Source organism: Phocoena sinus, chromosome X (assembly GCF_008692025.1).
Source record: "Phocoena sinus isolate mPhoSin1 chromosome X, mPhoSin1.pri, whole genome shotgun sequence".
Classification (NCBI taxonomy): Eukaryota; Metazoa; Chordata; class Mammalia; order Artiodactyla; family Phocoenidae; genus Phocoena; species Phocoena sinus.
The window spans coordinates 16,916,826-16,942,713 of record NC_045784.1 but is presented as its reverse complement, the minus strand read 5'-3'; the positions used below and the strand labels follow the sequence as shown (position 1 = coordinate 16,942,713).

The 25,888-nt window shown below is 44.0% G+C and overlaps 1 protein-coding gene across 1 annotated transcript in view; it reads left to right on the top strand.

Moving 5' to 3' along the window:
- MAP7D2 (MAP7 domain containing 2) overlaps positions 1-25,888 on the top strand; it is a 107,555-nt gene that overhangs the window by 61,467 nt on the left and 20,200 nt on the right. The window contains exons 6-8 of the mRNA XM_032620874.1: positions 1,603-1,713; positions 9,006-9,136; positions 10,728-10,855. Coding sequence (XP_032476765.1) covers positions 1,603-1,713; positions 9,006-9,136; positions 10,728-10,855 — 370 coding nt within the window. The remainder of the gene's footprint in view (positions 1-1,602; positions 1,714-9,005; positions 9,137-10,727; positions 10,856-25,888) is intronic.

Genomic DNA, 25,888 nt, shown 5'->3' with positions numbered 1-25,888 from the left:
TACAGGCCTGGGAAATTCTTAGGGTCTAGGTCAAGAATAGAACTAGCAGAACCTTGTTCCCATTTAATAGTGACTTTAGAAATTCAACCCATGGTTGACTGGTAAAGAAAAAACAAGATGTAAAAGGGATACAATATTTCCCAGCCACCCAGAGGGTCAAATTATAGCATTAGGAATAAATATCCTTGGTCTCCAGCGTTTCTTTGACAAAGAATAATTTTTATTGGTGTTGCTGAGTAGTAGAGACTTTGCCGCCTGGGCCGCGTTCACTGTCATATGGGCACTGGCCTTCCCCCAACAGAGAGGGGCAGGTAGAGTTGATAATGACACCTTGGGAATCGTACCCAGGGCCCTGGGACAGGGTGAGGTGAGTGTGGTACTCGACTGGAGCACTTAGTTTAAGGGAGTGGCAGAAATCTCAGTAATCAAGATAAAAGAATATTTTAATCAAAATTATTGAAGAACAGTCTGTGATGAACAAAATATTGAATTTGCAAAGACCAGTACCATGCTGAGCTATATCGGAGCCTGAGGCAAAGGGGGAAGTGTGTACCCCTAGAGACATGGTTTTATGTAATTTCTAATGGTTATTTTCCCCAGAACATTAAAATACTCAAACTGAAACACTGAAAAGTAGGTGTATGAAAACTCATACCATTTTAAGTTTAAATATTTTATTTATACCCAAACAGACTGTATGATAATTTTACTTCGGTCTAAGTTATTTAAAAATTATTTAGGGTCATCACTTGGTCAGGAGAAACTGTCAAAGATGACACTTCTCTCATTTGAAAACAAGGTGAGTAGAAGAGTAGATTTTGAAAATATTGTTGATGAGTTTGCTGCCTTTAGAGCTGGGGCCACACATCTTTCCTTTTGCCTCAAGCTCGGTTGTGGCTTGGCTGGCACTGTCAGCGCCTCTCGGGTTGCTGCAGTCGTTTCATTTAGAAGCCCGTCTGAGATAACGGTGGGAAATTAAGAGTACCAAACCCAGGACCACATTTTAAAATCCTAACCATAAACAGTCATAGCCTTTGAGAAAGGGCCATTGTGACCCTACCTCTTGATAAAAGGAAGAAACCAACTGCTAAAGGTTGTTCTGCTTTAAATACAGCTCCTTGCTTTACAAATTACTTCTCTCTGCAACCTGAGCTCTAGATAACCTCAGAAAAAGTCCGGTTTCAGCTCCCCCAGTCTCAGTCAGATCGTAGAACATTTTGCAGTGGTGCTTTGTCTCTGGGTCCAGGTTGGTTTTGTTTTTGTGTGGTCTGAATTTACTTAAAAAAGTCCCTGGACACAAGGAAAGGGTTGGCTGGTGGGATTAGCATGGCTTTAGTTGAACAGCTGAGTGAGGTTGAACATTGGAATCAAAGAGAAACACAAAGTTGAGCAATAGAAGAGAAGAACTTGCTTCAGATGGATGGCTGCTGTGGCCCGGGCGTTCCCAGACGTGCCAGGTGGAGGGCAGGGAGCTGGAAGCAGTGTGCTGTGCCACAGTGGTTTTGGAGGCGTGTGGATGAGGACAGGAAGAACACTTTGGGAAATGTGTTTCTTAGTCTAGAGTGGTGTGAATACCAATGTCTTTAATGCATTTCTCTGCAGCATGTGACAAACTTTCAACATCAACCATGAATTTGCCAAAGCAGACGGAGCCTCCCATGAGTAAGCGCCTGTCTTCATCCACCGCGACAATGTCCTATTCCCCAGACCGAGGCAAGTGAACGTGTAGACCTGGTCTCTCCAGTTTTCTTCTTTCTAGTGTGAGCGTGTTAACGTCGGTCTTTGGGAGAGCCCCTCTTGAGCCTTCTGCAAATAGCCCCATTCTCCTAGCCTTGCGATCTGTGTGTGGGAGCCCCAGGGCCTCACTAATGGGACTTTGGAAAGTGGCAACGCGCTCTTCACAACCAGGTCATTGTTGAATAGGGACAGGAGTTCATGCTATGCTCCCAGTCTGAAAGAGACTTCCATTTTCCACGGTGCGTGTAGACGTTATCCTGGCCTGGGGTTAATTGACCAGTGGGCAGATGTGACTGTTAAAAAAGTAACTGCCCAGTTATTGGTGCGATATTGTTGATTAGCCAGAAACAGCGGGATTGATGAGGCAGAGGTACGTGGGAGACTTAGATGTGTGAAAAAAATGGGGCTGTGCTCTTGTCTGTGGTTTGTAAGCCTGCCCGTTTCTCTTTTGAAAACAGAAGTTCAGAACTAATATGAAATCTTTAAAAGGGCAAAAGGATGGGTGGCCTTTTCTGGCGCTCTGTTTTGAGGTGAGAGGTGGTATGTATAGGACGGGTGCCAGTTCCAGAAACTGAATAGATATAAAACCAGCCGTGTTCTAATGGAGGCTCAGAGAAGGCACTAAAAGTCTGAATTGCTACCTTTCAGAGTTTGTAGGTTGAGGAAGGGAGGGAAGCTCTCCATGCATTAAATGCGTATCCTAAAGCATCACTGAAGAAGTGTCAGGTGCCAGTGGAGTATTTAACACATCGAGTCATTACCGGAGGTGAGCAGGAGGATGTTTGTGACTCTGAAGAGGCCAGTGTGCGTTCCTGGTCTTTTGCCACTGGCTTTGACCTTGCACCTCCAGCACAGAGGTCTGTCATGTGTGTCAGAGACCCCATAAGTGTCAGTGTTGAAGCTCGCTGATGCAGTTCATGGGTAAGCGCTGGAAACTTTGAATTAACTAGGAGCTGGATGAGAAAACATCTGCATGCTTTTAATTCTGTATAGCTGTTCCATCTGTGAGTATATCCCATAGGTTTTCATTAATTCATATGGTTACAAGTTGATGTTAAATTCATATTTGCATTGATTAATGTGTAAAGATAATCAGTATGTTATTATATATTGTTGGCAACTGAATTATCTGCTTGTGGATTAGTAATTGAAAATTTGAAATTCCCAAGCCATTTACTGGCTAGTGGATACCCAAAGAAGGCGAAGTCATTGAAAAGTTAATCCATTATCATATAATATGTTCTGAAACCATCAAAACAACATTTCAGTCACTGAATTTTAGATTATGGATACTACTACTTCCATTAAAGCTGATAATTAGTTGGCTGTTTTTTTTTAATGTTTCTTATTTAATTTTTGCCCTTACTTGCTTGGGAAAAGTATGAAAGGATGCATATCTCTACATTAACAAAATCAGTGTGTTACGAAATATTTCCTAACAGAGGGCCTAAAACAAGTGTTTTGTAGGAGTAATCTCTTTTTCCAATGTTAGATCTACTTGGTGAGTAAATGGTTTCTTGAGTCCATATGACATCTTGGAATACGAGCTAATTCTCTTCGGGTGATACAGGTGATACGCTAATTCTGTAATAGCATGTTGAATGAATTCTGGCACCCCAAGAGAAGGAACACACTCTCCCAAGCTCTAAATGACACAGCGTCTGTTTTCTTTTACTATGACAAGCTCCAAAGCCATCCTTTGCTACAATATTTTTTTCTTTCCACATTCGTTCTGCCACCCAAAAGTTGATTTGCATCATGCACTGTGTTGTTTTAGGCATTTTATTTTGTTTTGTTTTAATTTCGCTTCTTAAAATTTTCATTTGATTCCATCCCTCAGCTCATCGCACGCACCTTAGTCCCATGGAAACCTTTCTTGTTATGCGACTGTTGACACCCACACAGGCTTCTTTAGCCAGAAGCAGAAGTGCACTCATGCTCTCTGAGCAGGCCAGTCACTCAGGTAAAAGAGGCCAAGCTGGTGACACTGAGGAAAATGCCCCAAATGGTATTGGTTGGCCTTTGAGTTATTCCTGAATTTTTGTATCTTGCTTCACATTTGTTGGCTTCGTGAAATGTCTTCTTTGGTTAATAACATTTTCTACCCACCACTGTTTTATTGTTGCTATATTTCTTTTCTCTCAAGTGTCACGGAGGTGAGTAAATTATTTTATGAGTGAGGGCATGTGGATTAGGGGGAAAAAATCCATCTCGTGAGCTATGGCGGTTAGTAGACTTTTTTAAAAAGACGGTTTGGTAAAATAGCCTATAAACTGCAATCTCAGAAGTCCCATAACCAGCTCTACCACTTACTAGCTCTTACCACTTTGGGTGAGTTAATTAACCTCTCTAAGCCTCAGTTTCCTCATCTCTAAAGTGGACTAATTTTAAATTGTCACGAGGATTAAATGAGATAGCACGATGATGGACACAGTCAGAACAGGTATCTAGAGCCTCACTACTCAAGGGGTGGTCCGTGGACCAACAGCGTTGGTATTACCTGGGAGCTTGTAGGAGGGTGGCCTCTCAGGCCCCGCCAGACCTACACACTGAAGTCCAAGAAACAGTGGGCCACACTGTCAAAACCCTTCCTTGACCAAAGCAGATCAAACCATCACGGCAAGTTTAATGGGGACTAAAAAAAAAAAAAAAAAAATTAATGGGCACTAGTGTTCCCTGTGAGTTTTGCAAGTGAGTAATGCTGTGTCCACATTAGGGCATGTCTGGTCTCCGTGTCAGTTCCCAAGATATAGTGTATTCAGTGAGATAACATATAAATGACATATTGTCCTCTACCTAGTTCTATCTGTTTCCAAGTAGTTGTGCTGTTTCTGCAGAGAATATATACAAATGGCCAATAAGCGCATGACAAGATGCTGAACGTCCTTAGTCATTAGGGAAATGCAAATCAAAACCATAATGAGATACTACTTCCCACTACTAGGATGGCTAAAATTCAAAGAAAAAAAGGATAATACAGTTGACTCTTGAACAATTTAGGGGTTGGGGGTACCAGCCCTCCTCAGTCAAAAATCTGCATTTAACTTTATAATCAGCCCTCTGTGTACTTGGTTCCCTATCCGCAGATTCAACCAGCCACAAATAGTACCGTAGTATTTACTACTGAATAAAATCTGCGTGTAAGTGGACCCATGCGGTTCAAACCTGTGTTGTTCAAGAGTCAACTGTAATATGTATTGGCGAGGATGTGGGAGAAATTGTAACCTTTATACACTGCTGGTGGGAACGTAAAATGTGCAGCTGCCTTGGAAAACAGTCTGACAAGTTTTTCAAAATGTTAGAGTTACCACATGAACCAGCAATTCTGCTCTTTGGTATAGAGTCAAGGAAATTGAAAACATACACAGTGACGTATACAAGTATCCTCAGCAGCATTATTCAGATTAGCCACAATGTGGAAACAGCCCAGATATCCAACAATAGGTGAATGGATGAACAAAATGTGCTTATCCATAAAGTGGAATATTATTCAGCTATAAAAAGGAATGAATTACTGATACATGCTACATGATGAACCTTGAAAACATTACGTTCAGTGAAAGAAGCCAGGCAGAAAATGCCACAAGTTTTATGATTCCATTTTTATGAAATGCCTGGAATAGACAAATCCAGAGAGACAGTAAATAAGTGGGTACTAGGCACTAGGGGAGGGGGAAGAGGAGTGAGTGCTTAATGGGCACAGGGTTTCTTTTGGGGGTGTTGAAAATGTTCTGGAATTAGACTGTAGTTATGGTTGCACAACCTTGTAAATATGCTAAAAACCACTAAATTGTACACCTTTATGGTGTATGAATTCTATCTCAAACAAATAAACACAAAATTCCTGGCAAGTAGGAAGTATCCCCATTTTGAGAATGAGAAATGTGTCAGGAGGAGTTCTCCCAGGCTTGATGATTCTCCAGGAGAGCTCAGAGCTATGATTTATTACAGCAAAAAGCTGCAGAGCAAAATCAGCGAAGGGAAAGGGTACATGGAACAAAGTCCAGGGAAGACCGGGCACAGGCTCCCGGTGTCCTCTCCCAGTGAAGTCACACAGGACACGTTCCCCCAGCAATGAATTAGCACATGTATGAAGTGTTGCCAACCACAGAAGCCCATTAGAGACACAGTGCCCAGAGTTTGTAGTGGGGGCTGGTCATGTGGGCACCCCCTGCCAGGTACGTACCCAAATTCCAAACTCAGAAGGAAAGCAGGTGTTCAGCGTAAGTCATGTTGTTTGTACAAACAGCTTAGGCACAGTGAGCCACTCTTACCAGTTAACGGTGGGAACTCTGCCCAAATCCAAGTTCCCCGATGCCGGGGCCAGCGTGGTAAGCAGGCCTTTCCAGGGAAAGCAGTTAGGCCTGCTGTGTTTTTTCTGTTCTTCTCTGCACAGTTCACCCCCTTGGTCCTTGGCCACGGTGTCTTTACAGCAGAATTATTATCAATAGGAGCTCGTATAGCAGGCTGAGGCCAACCTACCGTGTGGATCTCACTTATGCCATGTAGGGGCACTGGACTTAGACAGTTAAGACACAGACCAGTCACCATCAAGGTCTGTCTTCGAAAGCCAGCTGGCTTCCTCTGTAAGTTTCCGTATGAACCTCTTGTACCTGGCCTGAGGCATCAATTCAGGCCCAGCCAGCGCTGGGCAGTAAGATGAAGCTGGCCCAAAGCCATCCAGGGCTGAGGCAGTGTCGTGATGGTACAAGTACAGTCCCCGAGAGCACACATGTCCCCTGGAAACAGAGTTTATGATGTTCGGGCACTCCACGCAGGACGTGCATTGGGCAGGCAGTCCAGGCTCACAGGGCCCCCAGCTCTCAGTCCTTGCTTTCAGAGGCACTGCCTGAGGCGGTCCATTCTAAACAGTTCTGCGAGCGACACTGGCTTCATTTCCAGCCGAGCGTGGACTGCGTGTGGAGGTGTTGAGCGGGGACTGCGCAGGAGCTGGCCTGCCCCTGCCGTCTCAGGTCACGCTGTCACCTGCAATCTGTGTGAATCTGAAGCGCTGGCAGCAGCTTGCAAAGGCAGTGTGGTTTTCCTTCAGCAAGAGGGGAGAGTTCCCAGAAACAGTTCCGGAAGAGAAAGATCGTGAATGCCCCTCCCCTGGCCCTCCCCTGCACCACTCCAGTGGGGCTGGGTTTTGTTGTTTTTCTCCGTTGTTATCAGCATGCCCCTTTCCATAATCACAACTTTACATTTTCTCAGTCTTCCTCTACTCTAACATGGACCTTTCATCTGGAAGGGTTGAATGCAGGAAGGACAAGAGCATTTTTATTTAAAAAAAAAAATGTGTCCAACTTAAGCCGAATGACACATCCTGCTCAGAAACTGGGACAAAATCCTGAACTTTCAAAAAATTTCAAACTAGGTTTGCATCACCCCCCGTCTCTTTCATCCTCTTCATTTATCCAGTGAGCAGCCTAGAAAAGATCAGTCCCTTTTCAGGGACAGGTGCATTGAACAAGTTGCCTTTCTGAGGTGTGCGTAGCAGGAGAAGGGCAAGGGAAGTAGAGTCGGGCTCTCGGTCCGTTGTTAACAAACCTAGCCAATCTGGAAAGTCAAACACCAGACGTCTTGTCTTGTCAGCAGTGGTGCATCCCCCGGAGTGGGTCGAGCCTGCTCGTCGAGGTGGACGGAGGGGTCACACTCCCTTCAGTGCCTTTTCCCAGCCTGCAGCTCTGGCAGGAATTACAAGTTAGAAATGCAGTCAGGCTCCACATCAGAAGTCGAGAGCCCACCGGCAGCTCCGTGTTGGATGGTCCCATCAGAGAACGAGCCCTTTCCTGTGTGCATTTGTCTGTGACCCGGATGGTCCAGCCAGCATCTGTGATGTTTTCTCAGGTTAGGGCCCCACGGAAGGGTGTTCTGTATCTACAGTGGTTCCGGGTTGATTTTTAAAACTTCAAAAGTGTGTTTCTGTCTGGAGATTGCCTCTCTTTTTACAACTCCCTTTTCCCAGAGGCTCCATTATGCAAAAATCACCAGGTATGGAGACTTGTTCTGGTTCCACTACTCAGAATTTAAATTCCAGCCAAACCACTGGGGGTAAAAAACAAGGAGGTTGTGTCCCACTTCCACTTGGAGGAGAAAGTGAAAACTAAAGGCATCACCTGGGCTGCACTGTTCTCCTCACTTAAGCCAGCATGGCCAAAAGCAGCCAGAGGATGGAGCAAGCCAGCACTTGGAGTTCCATGGGTCATCTTCAGATTCCATAGGTATTTCACCTCTCACAACAGACAGCAGCTTGGCTGCGGCTTCCTCTGGTGGGGGGCTCCATAGCCACCAGGCATCAGTGGGTCGTCATCCTCCACCCCTTTCTCCTTCCTTTTACCAAACAGTGCTTTTACTATACATCAGGGAATCAGGGTCTTTCTCAGGATTCCTGCTTCTGACGCCAATTGTGTCAGGGGTCCCCAAGACCACCCCGGGTTCAGTGATTCGCTAGGAGGATTCAGAGGACTCAGCATTGGTGGCGCTCGTAGCTGAGATGTTCCAGCGGAAGGCCGCACAGCACAATCGGCACGGGGAATTGGCGCACGGGCGAGTCCAGAGGACACCAGGTGCAGCTTTCCAAGAGTCCCCTCCCAGTGGAGTCACACAGGATGTGCCTGAGTCCCCCAGCAGCGAGCTGCGACAACACGCGTGAAATGTTGCCAACCAGGGAGGCTCGTTAGAGACGGCGCCCAGCGCTGGTCACATAGGCACCCCCTGCCAGGCACATACCACATTCCAGACTCAGAGCAAGAAAGCAAGATCAGTCATGTTGTTTGTACAGACAGCTTAGGCACGGTGAGCTACTCATCAGTTAATGGTGAGAACCCTCCTGAAATCCAAGTTTCCAGATGCTTACAAGGGTCAACCTTGTGAACAGGCCCTTCCAAGGACAGCAGTCAGGTCTGCTATGTTAACTGTCTCCTGTACAAGGAAATTGACATTTAGAGAGGTTAAGTCACCTATCCAAGGTGCTCCAGCTATTAGGTGATGGTGCTAGGTCCATCTGGCTGCAAAGCCCAGATTTTGAACTCCTGAAATGAGCTGTACTCTTGAGCATTGAGTATGGGGATCTTTTAAGATACGGTCTATTCTGTGTACACTAGAAAAAGTGTGGTGGTATTTTGAGAATGTGGATTGCCCGTGTCACATTTTAACAGAAATGTGGTGTTCTTCCCAACCCTCTGTTCCCCCTACTTTTTCCATCTATGCTCCCTGTCTCTGGGTTTTATACTGTAACTCTCTAGTATCCCATGCCTGTCCTCGTGTAGCTCCTGCTGGCCCCCTTAAATCTTCCTACAAGTCTTCTCCCACTCGAAATGCCGAGAAGAAGAAGACGACATCTACATCTGGCGTAGGAGATGCTGGGAAAGGAGCCCCTGCAGGAGCGGAGGCCTCTCCGGTAGGTTTATACCCACTCGCCCCTCAGGACTGGTTTATCTGACAGTGTGATTACTCCCTGCACTTGACCTGGGGTCTATTTCCATCTATCTCCAGGGACTGCTCAAGGGGCAGATTTGGTTTAAAACTGCACCCAACCTTTGAAAATCATTTAACTTTTTGCACCCTCCTAAATCTTAGTGCCTTGGAACAGATTCCTAAAGCCCTTGTCCTCGTTATAGCCTGTCCTCCAGAGGACGGGCGTCAGAAGGAATGTTCCGAGTGCCCTTTCTCTGCTTCTTTAAGGATGCCTGATTCTGGGCCAGTCTTGCCTCTACAGGCAACTAGAACTGAAGTTCTAGGTCAACCTTCATCCACAACAGTGGGCTTTAAACATTTTTGTCGTCATGGTGACACTGTCAGTAAGGCAGATGTTGAGCAGGTACCCTGGATTGTGTAGATTTGTTTAGAAGTTATACATGCCATACTACTTTCATTAGTTACACTTGCTATGTAACAAATTACCCCAAACCTTAGCAGCTTAAAGCCAATGTTTATTACCTCACTGGTTCTTTGGGTCAGGAATTGAGGATGGCTTAGCTGGGTGCTTCTGGTTCAGGGTCTCTCATGAGGGTGTGGTCAGGACGGCAGCCAGTGCTGCAGTCGTCAGAAAGCTTGGCTGGGGCTCTTCCAGGACAGCTCACTCACGTGGCCCTTGGCAGGAGGCCCCAGTTCCTTACTGCATGGACCTCTCCAGACAGCTGCTTGAGTGTCCAGATAACATGGCAGCTGGCTTCCCCTAGAGCAAGAGATCAGAGAGAGAGAGACCAAACCCACGCTTTAGGAGAAGGGAACTGAGCTCCACCTGTTAAAGCAAGGAGCATCAAATGACATCCAGACTCATTTTAAACACCACATTACCATTGGACATTTATTTTATAACACCGTATTTATTTTGTTAATCCAGTGTGATCCCAAGGTTCTCACAGGAGAAGTGAATGTTTCAGACCCTAGGGTTTTGCTGCTGGGTGGATTCCTGTGGAAGGGGGCTAATGTATGTAGGCATGGGGGCTGCGTGAGGATTTGCTGTGGAAAATCACAATAGGGAGAGAAGGGGACCACCGTTGCAGACTGCCTGCCGCGGGCCAGTCACAGAGGCCCATGTGAGGCAGGCCATGGGGAAGACATAGAGGGATGGAGGGGTTGCAGTCCCCGTTAAACTGCGTTTAGGGTCCCCAGCTCCCTGTCTTGCACCCGCCTATAGCTTTTTTTTTTTTTAATAGTGATTGTATATCTTGGTACTCGTTCCAGCTTCTATATGTCCAGGACCATAATCTGGTTCCATTGTTAGCTTTTTGTAAGATAACAAGGAGAAGGCGGTCTTTATGTTTTAAAGCTTAGGGGTTTTTTGTTTTTTTTTTTTAACTGAATGACCTAAATATGATGACCCCCTGGTGCTTCTCTGCAAAGATTCCCATTGTGAGAAGCAGTATAGCTCCGTATGGTTCCTTCTGAAAGAAAGCTGTGCATTGCTTCTATCTGGGGTATTTTTAGAAATTGTAGAAGTAGTGGCAGTCATGGGCCATGGACGTCCTATTCTGTGTCCCCTACAGACGGAGAAGATGAAGAGGGGGCCAAGAACAACAACTTCCGTTCCCAGCGTGGGCCTCATGTCCCCTCTGAGAAGATGCGATTTTCCAGCAGGCGTTTCTAAGAGGTCGTCTTCTCCTGTGACACCCAAGTAAGCATCTTTCCCCTTCACCATGGTCGGATGGTTAAAGCAGTCTGGGGGGCTCTGTGCCATGTGCCTCTAGCTCCCCCACGAGGCATGGCCAGCCCGCCGAGGTGTGCTGTGTATCTTCTAGATAAATGTTGTGCTCTTGAGGGCTTTGCTGCCTGGTAAATACTGGACTCTGATTTACCAAGATGAACCCATTCGGCGTGTTTTCTTCAGGTCCATTAGTCCCATTCTACTTTTCTGGCATTCCCCTTCTTTCTCCTTCAGCTGCATCTGGAGTGAAGTGACTGCACTGCGCTTGGGCTCTGGAGCCCCTGTGCTCCACACTCGCTCTCAGGCCCTCTCTCATTTTTTTTTTTTTTTTTGCGGTACGCGGGCCTCTCACTGCTGTGGCCTCTCCTGTTGCGGAGCACAGGCTCCGGACGCGCAGGCTCAGAGGCCATGGCTCACGGGCCCAGCCGCTGCACAGCATGCGGGATCTTCCCGGACCAGGGCGTGAACCCGCCTCGGCAGACGGACTCTCAACCACTGCGCCACCAGGGAAGCCCCCCTCTCTCATTTTGTCTCTTTAACAGAGAGACAATAATAACTTCTCAGTCACCATCAGCTGTATGTTTTCCTAATGAAGCCAGTGAAAAACTGTGTAACTGGAAAACGAATTTACACTGTGTGACCACTGACTTAAGTCTTTAAAACATTTTACTGCTAGTAACTGACAAGAATGACTCAGTAAATAACTCATTCCAGCAGTAGAATGGAAACATGTTCAGTAGTACTGAGAGAGAAAGAGAAATATGATTTTAATTTGGAAAAAAGGAAACTCTTTATATAGAGAGAATCATATAAAACTTGTTCGGTGCATCAGTTTGGTTCAGAGAACATAGGATAATACACAGATTTAATGAACACTTGGGAATTTTTTTTCTTTTCTTTAACCTTTCTTTTTCTTTTGTTTAATTTTTGAATTTTATTTTATTTATTTTTTTATACAGCAGGTTCTTATTAGTCATCAATTTTATACACATCAGTGTATACATCTCAATCCCAAACTGCCAATTCATCTCGCTGCCCCCCCTTCCCCCTTGGTGTCCATATATTTGTTCCCTACATCTGTGTCTCTATTTTTGCCTTGCAAAGTGGTTCATCTGTACCATTTTTCTAGGTTCCACATATGTGCATTAATATACGATATTTGTTTTTCTCTTTCTGACTTACTTCACTCTGTATGACAGTCTCTAGATCCACCCACGTCTCAACAAATGACCCAATTTCGTTCCTTTTTTATGGCTGAGTAATATTCCATTGTATATATGTACCACAACTTCTTTATCCATTCATCTGTCAATGGGCATTTAGGTTGCTTTCATTACCTGGCTATTGTAAATACTGCTGCAGTGAACATTGGGGTGCATGTGTCTTTCTGAATTATGCCTTTCTCTGGGTATATGCCCAGTAGTGGGATTGCTGGATCATATGGTAATTCTATTTTTAGTTTTCTAAGGAACCTTCATATTGTTCTCCATAGTGGCTGTATCAATTTACATTCCCACCAACAGTGCAAGAGGGTTCCCTTTTCTCCACACCCTCTCCAGCATTTGCTGTTTGTAGATTTTCTGATGATGCCCATTCTAACTGGTGTGAGGTGATAGCTCATTGTAGTTTTGATTTGCATTTCTCTAATAATTAGTGATGTTGAGCAGCCTTTCATGTGCTTCTTGGCCGTATGTATGTCTTCTTTGGAGAAATGTCTATTTAGGTCTTCTGCCCATTTTTGGATTGGGTTGTTTGTTTTTTTAATATTGAGCTGTGTGAGCTGTTTATATATTTTGGAGATTAATCCTTTGTCTGTTGATTCATTTGCAAATGTTTTCTCCCATTCTGAAGGTTGTCTTTTCGTCTTGTTTATGGTTTCCTTTGCTGTGCAAAAAGCTTTGAAGTTTCATTAGGTCCCATTTGTTTATTTTTGTTTTTATTTCCATTACTCTAGGAAGTGGATCAAAAAAGATCTTGCTGTGATTTATGTTAGAGTGCTCTTCTTATGTTTTCCTCTAAGAGTTTTATAGTGTCTGGTCTTACATTTAGGTCGCTAATCCATTTTGAGTTTTTTTTGTGTGTATGGTGTTCGGGAGTGTTCTAATTTCATTCTTTTACATGTAGCTGTCCAGTTTTCCCAGCACCACTTATTGAATAGACTGTCCTTTCTCCATTGTGTATCCTTGCCTCCTTTGTCATAGATTAGTTGACCATAGGTGTGTGGTTTTATCTCTGGGCTTTCTATCTTGTTCCATTGATCTATGTTTCTGTTTTTGTGCCAGTACCATATTGTCTTGATTACTGTAGCTTTGTAGTATAGTCTGAAGTCAGGGAGTCTGATTCCTCCAGCTCCGTTTTTTTCCCTCATGACTGCTTTGGCTATTCGGGGTCTTTTGTGTCTCCGTATAAATTTTAAGATTTTTTTGTTCTAGTTCCGTAAAAAATGCCACTGGTAATTTGATAGGGATTGCATTGAATCTGTAAATGGCTTTGGGTAGTATAGTCATTTTCACAATATTGATTCTTCCAATCCAAGAACATGGTATATCTCTCCATCTGTTGGTATCATCTTTAATTTCTTTCATCAGTGTCTTATAGTTTTCTGCCTACAGGTCTTTTGTCTCCCTAGGTAGGTTTATTCCTAGGTATTTTATTCTTTTTGTTGCAATGGTAAATGGGAGCATTTCCTTAATTTCTCTTTCAGATTTTTCATCATTAGTGTATTGGAATGCAAGAGATTTCTGTGCATTAATTGTGTATCCTGCTACTTTACCAAATTCATTGATTAGCTCTAGTAGTTTTTTGGTGGCATCTTTAGGATTCTCTCTATATAGTATCATGTCATCTGCAAACAGTGACAGTTTCACTTCTTCTTTTCCAATTTGTATTCCTTTTATTTCTTTTTCTTCTCTGATTGCCGTGGCTAAAACTTCCAAACCTGTGTTAATAATAGGGGTGAGAGTGGACATCCTTGTCTTGTTCCTGATCTTAGAGGAAATGCTTTCAGTTTTTCACCATTGAGAATGATGTTTGCTGTGGGTTTGTCGTATATGGCCTTCATTATGTTGAGGTAAGTTCCCTCTATGCCCACTTTCTGGAGAGTTTTTATCATAAATGGTGTTGAATTTTGTCAAAAGCTTTTTCTGCATCTATTGAGATGATCATATGGTTTTTCTCCTTCAATTTGTTAATATGGTGTATGACATTGATTTGCGTATATTGAAGAATACCTGCATCCCTGGGATAAATCCCACTTGATCATGGTGTATGATCCTTTTAATGTGTTGTTGGATCCTGTTTGCTAGTATTTTGTTGAGGATTTTTGCATCTATATTCGTCAGTGATATTGGTGTGTAATTTTCTTTTTTTGTAGTATCTTTGTCTGGTTTTGGTATCAGGGTGATGGTGGCCTCATAGAATGAGTTTGGGAGTGTTCCTTCCTCTGAAATTTTTTGGAAGAGTTTGAGAAGGATGGGTGTTAGCTCTTCTCTAAATGTTTGATAGAATTCACCTGTGAAGCCATCTGGTCCTGGATTTTTGTTTGTTGGAAGATTTTTAATCACAGTTTCAATTTCATTACTTGTGATCGGTCTGTTCATATTTTCTTTTTCTTCCTGGTTCAGTCTTGGAAGGTTATACCTTTCTAAGAATTTGTCCGTTTCTTCCAGGTTGTCCATTTTATTGTCATAGAGTTGCTTGTAGTAGTCTCTCAGGATGCTTTGTATTTCTGCGGTGTCTGCTGTAACTTCTCCGTTTTCGTTTCTAATTTTATTGATTTGAGCCCTCTCCCTCTTTTTCTTGATGAGTCTGGCTAATGGTTTATCAATTTTGTTTATCTTTTCAAAGAACCACCTTTTAGTTTTATTGATCTTTGCTATTGTTTTCTTTGTTTCTGTTTCATTTATTTCTGCTCTGATCTTTATGATTTATTTCCTTCTGCTAACTTTGGGTTTCATTTGTTCTTCTTTCTCTAGTTCCTTTAGGTGTAAGGTTAGATTGTTTATTTGAGATTTTTCTTGTTTCTTGAGGTAGGCTCGTATAGCTATAAACCTCCCTCTTAGAACTGCTTTTGCCGCATCCCATAGGTTTTGGATTGTCGTGTTTTCATTGACATTTGTCTCTAGGTATTTTCTGATTTCCTCTTTGATTTCTTCAGTGATCTCTTGGTTATTTAGTAACGTATTGTTTAGCCTCCATGTGTTTGTGCTTTTTACGTTTCTTTCCCTGGAATTGATTTCTAATCTCATAGCGTTGTGGTCAGAAAAGATGCTTGATATGATTTCAGTTTTCTTAAATTTACTGAGGCTTGACTTGTGACCCAAGATGTGATCTATCCTGGAGAATATTCCGTGCGCACTTGAGAAGAAAATGTAATCTTCTGTTTTTGGATGGAATGTCCTATAAATAACAATGAAATTTATCTGGTCTATTGTGTCATTTAAAGCTTGTGTTTCCTTATTAATTTTCTGTCTGGATGATCTGTCTATTGGTGTAAGTGAGGTGTTAAAAGTTCCCCACTATTACTGTGTTACTGTCGATTTCCTGTTTTATAGCTGTTAGCAGTTGCCTTATGTGTTGAGGTGCTCCTATGTTGGGTATATATATATTTATAATTGTTATATCTTCTTGGATTGATCCCTTGGTCATTATGTAGTGTCCTTCCTTGTCTCTTGTAACATTCTTTATTTTAAAGTCTATTTTATGTGATATGAGTATTGCTACTCCAGCTTTCTTCTGATTTCCATTTGCATGGAATATCTTTTTCCATCCCCTCGCTTTCAGTCTGTATGTGTCCCTAGGTCTGAAGTGGGTCTCTTGTAGACAGCATATATATGGGTCTTGTTTTTGTATCCATTCAGCAAGCCTGTGTCTTTTGGTTGGAGCATTTAATCCATTCACGTTTAAGGTAATTATCGATATGTATGTTCCTATGACCATTTTCTTAATTGTTTCAGGTTTGTTTTGTAGGTCCTTTTCTTCTCTTGTGTTTCCCACTTAGAGAAGTTCCTTTAGCATTTGTTGTAAAGCTGGTTTGGTGGTGCTGAATTCTCTTAGCTTTTGCTTGTCTGTAAAGCTTTTGATTTCTCCATTGATTCTGAGTGAGATCCTTGCAGGCTAGAGTAATCTTGGTTGTAGTTTCTTCCCTTTCATCACTTTAAGTATGTCATGCCACTCCCTTCTGGATTGTAGAGTTTCTGCTGAGAAATCAGCTTTTAACCTTATGGGAGTTCCCTTGTATGTTATTTGTCATTTTTCCCTTGTTGCCTTCAATAATTTTTCTTTGTCTTTAATTTTTGCCAATTTGATTACTATGTGTCTCAGCGTGTTTCTCCTTGGGTTTATCCTGTATGGGACTCTCTGTGCTTCCTGGACTTGGGTGGCTATTTCCTTTCCCATGTTAGGGAAGTTTTCGACTTATAATCTCTTCAAATATTTTCTCGGGTCCTCTCTCTCTCTCTTCTCCTTCTGGGACCCCTATAATGTGAATGTTGTTGCGTTAAATGTTGTCCCAGAGGTCTCTTAGGCGGTCTTCATTTCTTTTCATTCTTTTTTCTTTATTCTGTTCTGTGGCAGTGAATTCCACCATTCTGTCTTCCAGGTCACTTATCCGTTCTTCTGCCTCAGTTATTCTGCTATTGCTTCCTTCTAGTGTGGTTTTCATTTCAGTTATTGTATTGTTCATCTCTGTTTGTTTGTTCTGTAATTCTTCTAGGTCTTTGTTAAACTTTTCTTGCATCTTCTCGATCTTTGCCTCCATTCTTTTTCCGAGGTCCTGGATCATCTTCACTATCATTATTCTGAATTCTTTTTCTGGAAGGTTGCCTATCTCCACTTCATTTAGTTGTTTTTCTGGGTTTTTATCTTGTTCCTTCATCTGGTACATAGCCCTCTGCCTTTTCATCTTGTCTGTCTTTCTGTGAATGTGGTTTTTCTTCCACAGGCTGCAGGATTGTAGTTCTTCTTGCTTCTGCTGTCTGCCCTCTAACACTTGGGAATTTTAAAAAAATGTTTCGAGATGATAGAAGCACTTATATCTGATTTTTTGCTTCCTAACAGAGACTTTTTCACTAATATTGTTTTGCTCAGAGATTGCTATGGTTTTTATAAACTACTACTACTGGTTATCGATGTATGTGCTTTCCATAAGGAAAATCTTTCTGTAGTACATTACTGAATTAATAGCATCTTGGGTTTTTTTTTCTTAAGTCCATTGCATTCTTTCTGTGCCTGTATTGCCCGTCTTTGGTTATTGTATTGCTTTCTTGCAAACTCCAGATCCATTAGGTGAGCTGTGAGGTCTCTGTTTGTCTTTGTCTTATTTCTGAGCCTTCCATTTGCAGTCAGTACTCTCCTGTCAGTTTGGGACGTTGACATTAGCAGAGAGAAAAGCCTATTTGTCCTGGGTTTTTTCCAGATTCTACCCTCTCTTTCCTGGGTCTTGACTCATGGTCCTTGCATCATCATTGTAAATTTCATCTTTGTGAACCAAGAGGGTTGTTGCCCTCTATAGAGATGACAATTCAGTTTTTGGAAGCAAGCTTGCAGTGGGCTCTGTGCTGTTTCTTTGAAGTTGAAAATCTTGAAGGTTGTGATTCAGGAACTATTTTATATTTTTAAGGACATATCATCCGAGTTTTAAAAAGCTCTCTCTGACCAAAGATACTCAGACACAATCCCAGACTTTTAAAAATGCAGTTCAATTTAGAGAAATATTTAAAATTTCTACTCTATCTAGAACAGTAATGGGCACCTAGTAGAAGTTTTATAAGTATTCATGGAATGAATGAATGCAAGTCACTGTGCCAGATGCTCCAGAGAATCCCCAAACGAATGAAAATAGTCTCCACTTGGACGGGCCCCAGGAGAGGTGGGAGGGAGATGTGGACCCAGATGAGGACAGTTCCAGGCCTGCTCCAAAGAGAGAGCTGCCCACCTTGTACTGCTCATCCCTCAGGACTCAGCTCAGCTGTCCTCCTGTCCAGAGCTAGCCAAAGCTGAATTCGCCCCCTTCACTGTGCTAACGGAACATAGCTGTGTCAGTCATTCGTTTATCCAACACCCATAGAGCACCTACTCTGTGTCCAGTGCTCTTCTCAGCCTTCGTGGAGCTTGCCTGACAGTGAACAACAAATATAATATCAGGTGGTGATAAGTGCTGTGAAGAAAAATGAGTCTGGGTCAGATGGCGGAGGATGGTGGAGGGGCGGAGCTAGATCGGGTGGTCAGAAAAGGCTTCTCTGAGGAGGTGACATTTGAGCAGAGCGCCCTGCATGAGGTGAGGGAGCAGGCCGAATTGATCTGTGCCTCGTTGTACTTGATTATCTCCTGCTAGGCTGCCGCAAGGGCGGGGGGCTGACTCAGTTTATTGTTGCACGGTCTGCGCGCAGCATGAGTCTGTGGGACGCTAGCCAGGGGGGAAAGGCGGGCCTGGAGGGCACAGTGGTCTGGGCAGGTCTGGGCAATGCTGGGGCCAAACCTACCTGAGGACTCAGGCCCTTTGCCTCCTCGTTCCTTCCGGGACATTCAACAGTTTATTCTCCCACTGATCAGTTTCTTAAACATTCTCTTTTCTGTGCTGTATATTTCACTTGGGGGATTTTTTAACGATGAGGGATGCTGTTTTCTGTACCATGCTGCACGGTATTCCTGCCACTTTCAACAAAGAGAAATTAATGGACTGGCTTTTATTTTTAGAGCCCCATACATGTTGTCTCTAACACGGGCAGGAAAAATAGCACATACTAACACAGCTGGACTGCCTGTGTACTGTCAAACTCCAGAATCCTTCTCTCTTTATGAGGTGCCCTGGGAATAGAAGTTGCTCAGGCACCTCTAAATCAGAATTATCAAGTTGACAGGTCTAAGGAATAGCAAACGTTTCTTGATTTTTAAAATGTTCAGAAAGAAATTTCGTTTCTCCCTGGGGTGAAAATTAGCGGCTGAACCACACTGGGTATGGGCCAGGTCTGAGAAATGTGAAAAGTCAAGTAGACTGAAGTATATTCTGAAAATCCAACCAAACTATACAGCAGTGAAAAAGAGTGGATTGCAGCTGCCCGCAACCAGTGGGTGGATCTCAGGAACGTAGTGTCCAGAAGGAAGTTGTAGAAGAATGTCAGCAGTTTGATTGCATGTATACTGAGTTCCTAGATGTTGCAAAACCAGTGTGTTTTTAAGAATATAAATGTGGTAAAATGATTTTAAGAAAATGGAAAACATAAAATGTAGAGTGATGATGGCCTCTGAGTGGGAAGTTGGGGACAGGCTCAGGGAGGGGCACATGGGAGATCCTGGCATAGTATGTCTTTCCCTTGAGCTGGTTGGTGCATGTGTGAACATTTGTTTTATCGTTCTTCATACCTTCGTATTTTATAAAAATTATTTTGTGTACTCAATATTAAAGAAAGATGAAAAAGAAACACTTGGTTTTTAAAATGGTGTCACACAAAATAAGCCCCAAGCAAAGTGGCATTTTCAACTTTCCCTCTGTGCAGACCAAGCTTGTGATCTTTAAAGCACACTGGAAATGACGTGGCTTTGAATGGCCTGGGGCGGGGGGCTAGCCGCTTTGAACTCCCATCCAGAAATCCAGCCGGGCCGTGTGATGAATGGCTCTGACAGCGCATTGTTCCCCTCCCGGATCTCAGATCAATTAAGTCACTGTAGGCGGCTGTGCATATTAATGGCTTTGCTCTTTTAAGTGTTCAAGTTTATTTTCATTGTTGGTTGGCATTGTCCGGTACTTGTATGGGTTTTAAAAAACTAGCTTCAGCTAGACCCTCAAAGCTGTGGATGGAGCATATCTTTCTTCTTGTAACCTAGAGAAAGGAAATCAAGTGTGGTCAAGCGCATTTACCCAGCCTGTCTCTGCCCTCTGTGTGTAGGTGCTGCCTGTACCCCTAGTTCTTCAATGTGAAATGTTCTCTCATGGTTTCAGGTTCTTAGAAATGCATTCTAAGTTAGTTTGATCATTATGATGGGGAATGTGTCCGTTATCCCTTGGTGCTGTAATAGACACTAAAATTTACTAGCATAAAACAACGATTTGTTATTAATTCTCACAGCTCTGTGACTTGGGCTTACCGGAAGGGTCTCTCTTAGGGTCTTTTGTGTGGTGGTTCTGTGGCTTGACATGGGCTCACTGGGAAGTTCTCACCTCTGGGGCCTCCGTGCAATTACGGTTCAATGTCATCTGGTGCTACAGTTAAGTTACAACCTAGGGCTCGACTAAGCTTAAGGTCCAAGACGGCCCATTAAGGATGATGGCCCATTAACCCCAGTTAAGGACTATGCCCCGAGTTGGCACAGTGTTCCTTCTCTGCTGTATTTTCTTGGTCAAAGCAGTGGGACCACCTCAGATTCAATGGGATGGAAAAATAAACTCAAGAAGATCATGTGGGACGGGAGGAGATATTATTGTGGCCATCTGTGGAAAATATAACCTGCCAAAGATAATGACTTTCAGAGATAGCTTACCTGAGATCAATTTTGTGTCAGGAATCTAGGTTAATTTCATTTTATCATGTGTTAGAAACAAAACAGGTAGTCCACATGAGGGAAAAAATGAAGGCAAAGTTGTATGGATGGCCCCAAATAAGCACCTCCCTCTCAGAATCCCAGGCTCCTGGAGCCTGCCTATTTCTCTGATGGTTGAGGACATTTAATCAATCCTTGCCGAGCACCATTCTCATAGGCTTCTCTGGTAGATGGGTGGCATGGTATTCCCTGCCCACAGATGAGCATCTACAGTGGATCAGGGCTCCCTGCAGTGACAATTTAACTATTGTTTGTGTTACCACCCTCCTTCTCAAATAGGCTTTTACATTCTTACCTGAAAATTTTCTTGAAAAGGATAATTGAAAATGTTAAGTTATACCCCCTCCTCACAGCCATACTTAGCTGCTCACCCAGTCCTTGTCCTGTGTTTGTCCGTCTTAGTAGAGCATAATTTGAGTTTAGACCGATTTTTAAGAACCTTTTTATCTTGAAATCATTTCAGCCCTACAGAAGAGTTGCAAGACTAGAACTTGACTCATCCTGTTAGCATTTAGCCACACTTGCTTCATCATTCCCATCCCCTACTCACTCTCATATAGTCTCCATAGACACACACACACACACACACACACACACACACACACACACACACACATTTCCCAAGAACCAGTTGAGAATCAGTTGCAGACATCATGACCCTTTATACCTAAGAATGAAGACAGTCTTTTGTATAACCACAGTACAATTGTGAAAAATCAGAAAAGTTAACATTTGACATGATGTTGTTACTTAATTTACAGACTTAATTTACAGACTGTGTGCAACTTCTGCCTGTTGTCCCAGTGAGATCCTCTGGAACAGTTTTTTTCCTGGTCCGGAATCCAACCCAGCGTCCCACGTTGCAATTAGTTGTCTTGCCTCCTTAGTCTGCGTTAACTTGCAACAATTCTTCAGCCTTTCTTTATGACCCTGACATTTTTAAAGAGCACAGACCGGTTTTCTGTTTTGTTTCGTTTTTTTTTTTTTTGAGGACTGTCCTTCAGTTTGAGTCAGTCTGCTGTTTCCTTGTGATTAGACTCAGGTTATATACATTTGGGGCAGGAATCCCACGGAAGGGATGTTGGTTCCTTCTCAGCGCATCTTATCAGGAGGCCATGATGTCAAGTTGTTTCATTACTGGTGATGGTAACTTTGATCACTGGGTTAAGGTGGTATCCACAGGTCTCTGTGGTATAAAATTGCTCTTTTTCTCTCTGGAAAGTAAATAGTAAAATGGGACCATTGACAAATAGACTTCTCAGAATGTTGGCCAAGCTGTGCTGACGAGGCCACAGACCCCTCCCATCTTGTGGGTGGGCTGTGTTCACTGTGCCTGGAGTCAAGCGGCTTTGGAAAAAATAGTACTGCGATAGATTGCAAGTTGTGGAGTGAAAAAAGTCCTTTGGGGATCTGCTTTGCAGCAATAGATTGCAAGATGTGGAGTGAAAAAAGCCCTTTGGGGATCTGCTTTGCAGTAAACTCACGTTCAGAAGCATGACAACCCTCTCCGGAGAGTTCCTCTTGCTGCTCCACTTACAGAGGTGTTTGTTCATATTTCCTACCAGTCATGGAACCTCAAAAGGTTATATAATCCTGCCTTGTGCATCAGGAAGGCCTATCTCTACCACCCCAACAAAATTTGTGAATTCCCTTTGTTAGGTGTCTAATCATTGGAAGTATTGAACTTTTAAAACTTGGAGTGGAAAACCTATAAAAAAGCAAGATGAAAAAATAAGTGACGTGGCTCTCTCATCTGTTTACACCTCTTGGGAAAGGTCATTGAAGCACTTAGGATTTTGGCTTTCTTATCTAAAATATGGTTAATAGTAATTTCCTACCTACCTCACTGGGTTATTGTGGTGACCAAATAGACCCTTATGAGATAGATGAGACGGTACTTAAAAACAAAACTCTATGAAAGCACAGTGAGTTCCCTGATTAATTTGTGTTTAATTTCTTTCATCAGCCAAGATATCTATTTCTAGGAAATTGGGGAAACAGTAGCTTTGCCAGACTTCGTTTGGCTTGCAGTAAGTGGTGTGAGCAGGAGACCAGAGAGCCTCGGGGTCTGCCAGACAGACCAGCATTGCCCGGTTCACGCTTCCCACGCTCAGCAGCTCTTGCGGGCAAGGTGCTACATCCACGTAGGGAAGTAGTGAGGCAGGCTGAGCAGGAAACTCTATGGATCTGGAGATAAAATAGGGAACTTCTAAGACTGTATTCTGTAGTTTGGTCATTCGCTGTTAAAAAAATCAATGATTTACCTACACTTCTCTAATTTGAAGGTCGTGTTTGTATTGTGCGTACGGGGAGTGTGTGTGCGCGTTTATTATTATTTTATTTATTTCATTTATTTTGTTTATTGGGCAAGAGCTGGGGTAGGGGAATGTAGATAGACTCCTTAGTATGTTGAGTTTTATCCCAAATAATTCACCCTTACTTATCAGGTAGCAATTATTTTTAGATGTGTGCTCGTGGATAATTGGCCCAGTATTATTTAGAACAGAACCTTACAGTCTGTGGTGTGAACAGAACCTACGCGTGACTGTTCTCTTAAAGCAAGTTGAAGCAAGGCTGAGCAGGGCTGAGTAGGTCTGAGGCTGTCAGAACCTCTCACACCCAGGGCAGACCAGCTTTTTCCCCGTGGGATTGTAGTCCTGCCCTGCATGTCCCTCTTACAGGCTCCGGGCGCACTGACTGAGGGTGTGATTGTCGTTGGGCTCATTCCCTTCCGTGAGTGAGCCATTTAGACCAGACCCTGGGTTCGTGTTGGGATCCAGGTGCTGGCATTCTGCTACTAAGGCAAGACTATAGAATGAAGCGGGCCTGCAGCCAGTGCAGGCCTCTTACCCACTCCCCGTAGTCCAGCCCCGGGGACCCTCCTGGTGGGAGTGGGGTCTGCAGGAGAGGTCCTCGCATGTCTGCCCATGCGCAGCAGAGGCGCCTGCACCAGGACCCCGGGGGGGGAGCCCACCTCTCAGGCACCACTGAGGAAAGCTCAGATGTGCGCTCGCTGCAGGCAGGTGCCCGAGAGAACTCAAATGGACTGGGCGGTGGGCGCCCAGCACCTCTGCTCTGTCTCACCAAGCAGAGAAGTCATGCCTCACTCCTTGGGGAGGAGGCTGAGGGCAAGGAAGAAGAGCAAATGGCTTTTTGCCAGTCCTTGCAATAGCAGAAGTTCCTATTTAATGAGTCAAGATAGGAATGCTTACGGAAGGAGAAGGTGTTTCTGTCTGCGTCATCTACCGTGAAATAGCAGTCTTTCCTATTGCCTCTGTCTCCAAATCCCACATCCAGGAGTAATTGTTTGCCATTGCCTGTCCCTGCACAGTGGTTGGACCGGAGCTGCACAGAGCATGCACTTGACATTCTAGGGAGTAAGTGACGTGTTTTGATCACCTCGGTGCATTAGACCAGGTCCTTTAAGACACTCTCCTGGTGGTTATAGCAGCAGTATGGCCCTAGACGACAGCGTGGAAGGAGAGTGTTGCCAAGCAGAAGATCCCCTGCTGTACGGTAGTACAGGCTGTTTGGACCTAAATGCAGGTTTTTGCAGCTGATTGGAAAACGATGCTTAATGGAGCACTGTCATCATGAGGTAGCAGGGCTTGTGGTTTCCCCTGTTTTTTTTCTTCCTCCTGCTTTTGGTTCGTTCTTGTCTGTGAGGATAATTCGGATTTTTATTTTATATGTTTCACTAACACCCGATATCTAACAGCTGTTGTGTGCTTACTCTGTGCCAGGTCTAAAATGAACATCTGGGGATCGTGGTGACCCCAAGCTCTGGCTTAGCCACCATTGCGACACAGGGAGTAGGGCCAAGTTGGAAGAAGTGGAGTCAGGGAGTCGTGGGCACAGACTGCAGTTCCGCGGCTTACTTAACCTCTCTAAGCCCGCTTCCTCCTCCATAAAGTGACCCTAATAATAGTACCTGTGTCATACCAGTTTTTGACAACTAAAAGAGACATACACGTATACACGCATACATACACAAATACACTTAGCAGCACAGGGGCTGGTGTGCAGACAGCCCTCAGGAAGCGTGGACACAGTTTTGGAGGGTGCTAGAGGGAGTGTGAGCTCCAGATCACTGGGGGAGGGATCCAGGTGCGACCCTGGCTATCTGAACACAGAAGGCTCTGATGATTCCCTCCCAAGCCAGGGCTCTCAGGAGACTCATAGGCGGGCCTCGGGGGGTGTGGGGATTAGGACACTGCCCCTCAACCAGAGCAGCACCACTTTTACCTGCTTTATACAGATAGAAGGGGCGTAGGGGGGTGCTATATGTATGTCTCACCTCAGTGGTTCTCAGCTGGGGGTGATCTTGCCCCTGCAGGGACATTTGACAGTGTCTGCAGGCATTTTCGATTGTCACAACCTGGGGTGGGTTGCGGGGAGTGGAGATTGCTACTGGCATCTAGCGGGTTGAGGCCAGGGATGCTGCGAAACAGTGCACAGAATAGCTCCACAGCAAGGAATGATTCAGCACCAAATGTCATGGCAGGATTGAGAAACCCTGGTACATATGCATACGTATATTGAAGAAGCAAGAGGATTCTGTGCCTGGCTTTTATGTGGTTAGGGTCTAGGAAAAAAAGTAGAAAACCAAGGTTATATAGAAATGCCTGCTTGTCAAGAGGTCCCTCGGGAATGGTGGGGCCTGAGTTGGCTGAGCCCCAGGGCAGAGGGAGAACGGTCTGCAAAGAGGAGGCACCGTCCACGTGGACGAGGTGTCATGGGGGTTCTGTGTGGGTCTAGGCCTAACAGAATGGTGGCACAAGGGAAGTTGGTGTGGCGAGTATGAAGTGATTCTTTCTGGGGTCACAGTGGTCCAGCTACGGAGCAGACTGCCAGAGAGGGGTGGACAGACCACCATGGAAGTGGGGCCTGGACTGATTCCATATCAGTAAAATGGTTGATGCTGAAATAACTGAATTTTAAAAATTCAGATCATGTTCAAGTCGTATTCATGGGGTCATTGTGTGGCCCTCAGCCTGGCATTAAGTGAGAAAACGTGTTCTCCTTGGCGCCCGGAGCTGGGCTTTTACCATGAGAGCATCATTGGAAAACTGGCCTGCATCTTTTCCAGTCCACATACAACTTGAGGATTATTTTCCAGCTCAAGACCAAGTTTAATGTTGATCTGATTATATTTTTTCCTTACCACCAGGATCTGATTAGGAAAGTCTTTAGGTCTCTGGTGAGAAATTGGCCTTTAATATTATGTTGAGTTGCCATTTTTATTGCTGTTTTTATAGATCACAAATGGTTGAACATTAGCACTTTCATATGGTTCAGCCTGCTACAGGGTTGAGAGTGACAGTGTGTAATGCACGAACAGATTACTTTATGCTCTTCTAAAAGTACTCTGTACAAATGTCACACCCCTGCGCGAACTTTGGGTGCACTCGGCAACTAAAGCTAGGCTGTTATCCACATCACCAGCAGCCAGTGGTCACCAGGAGC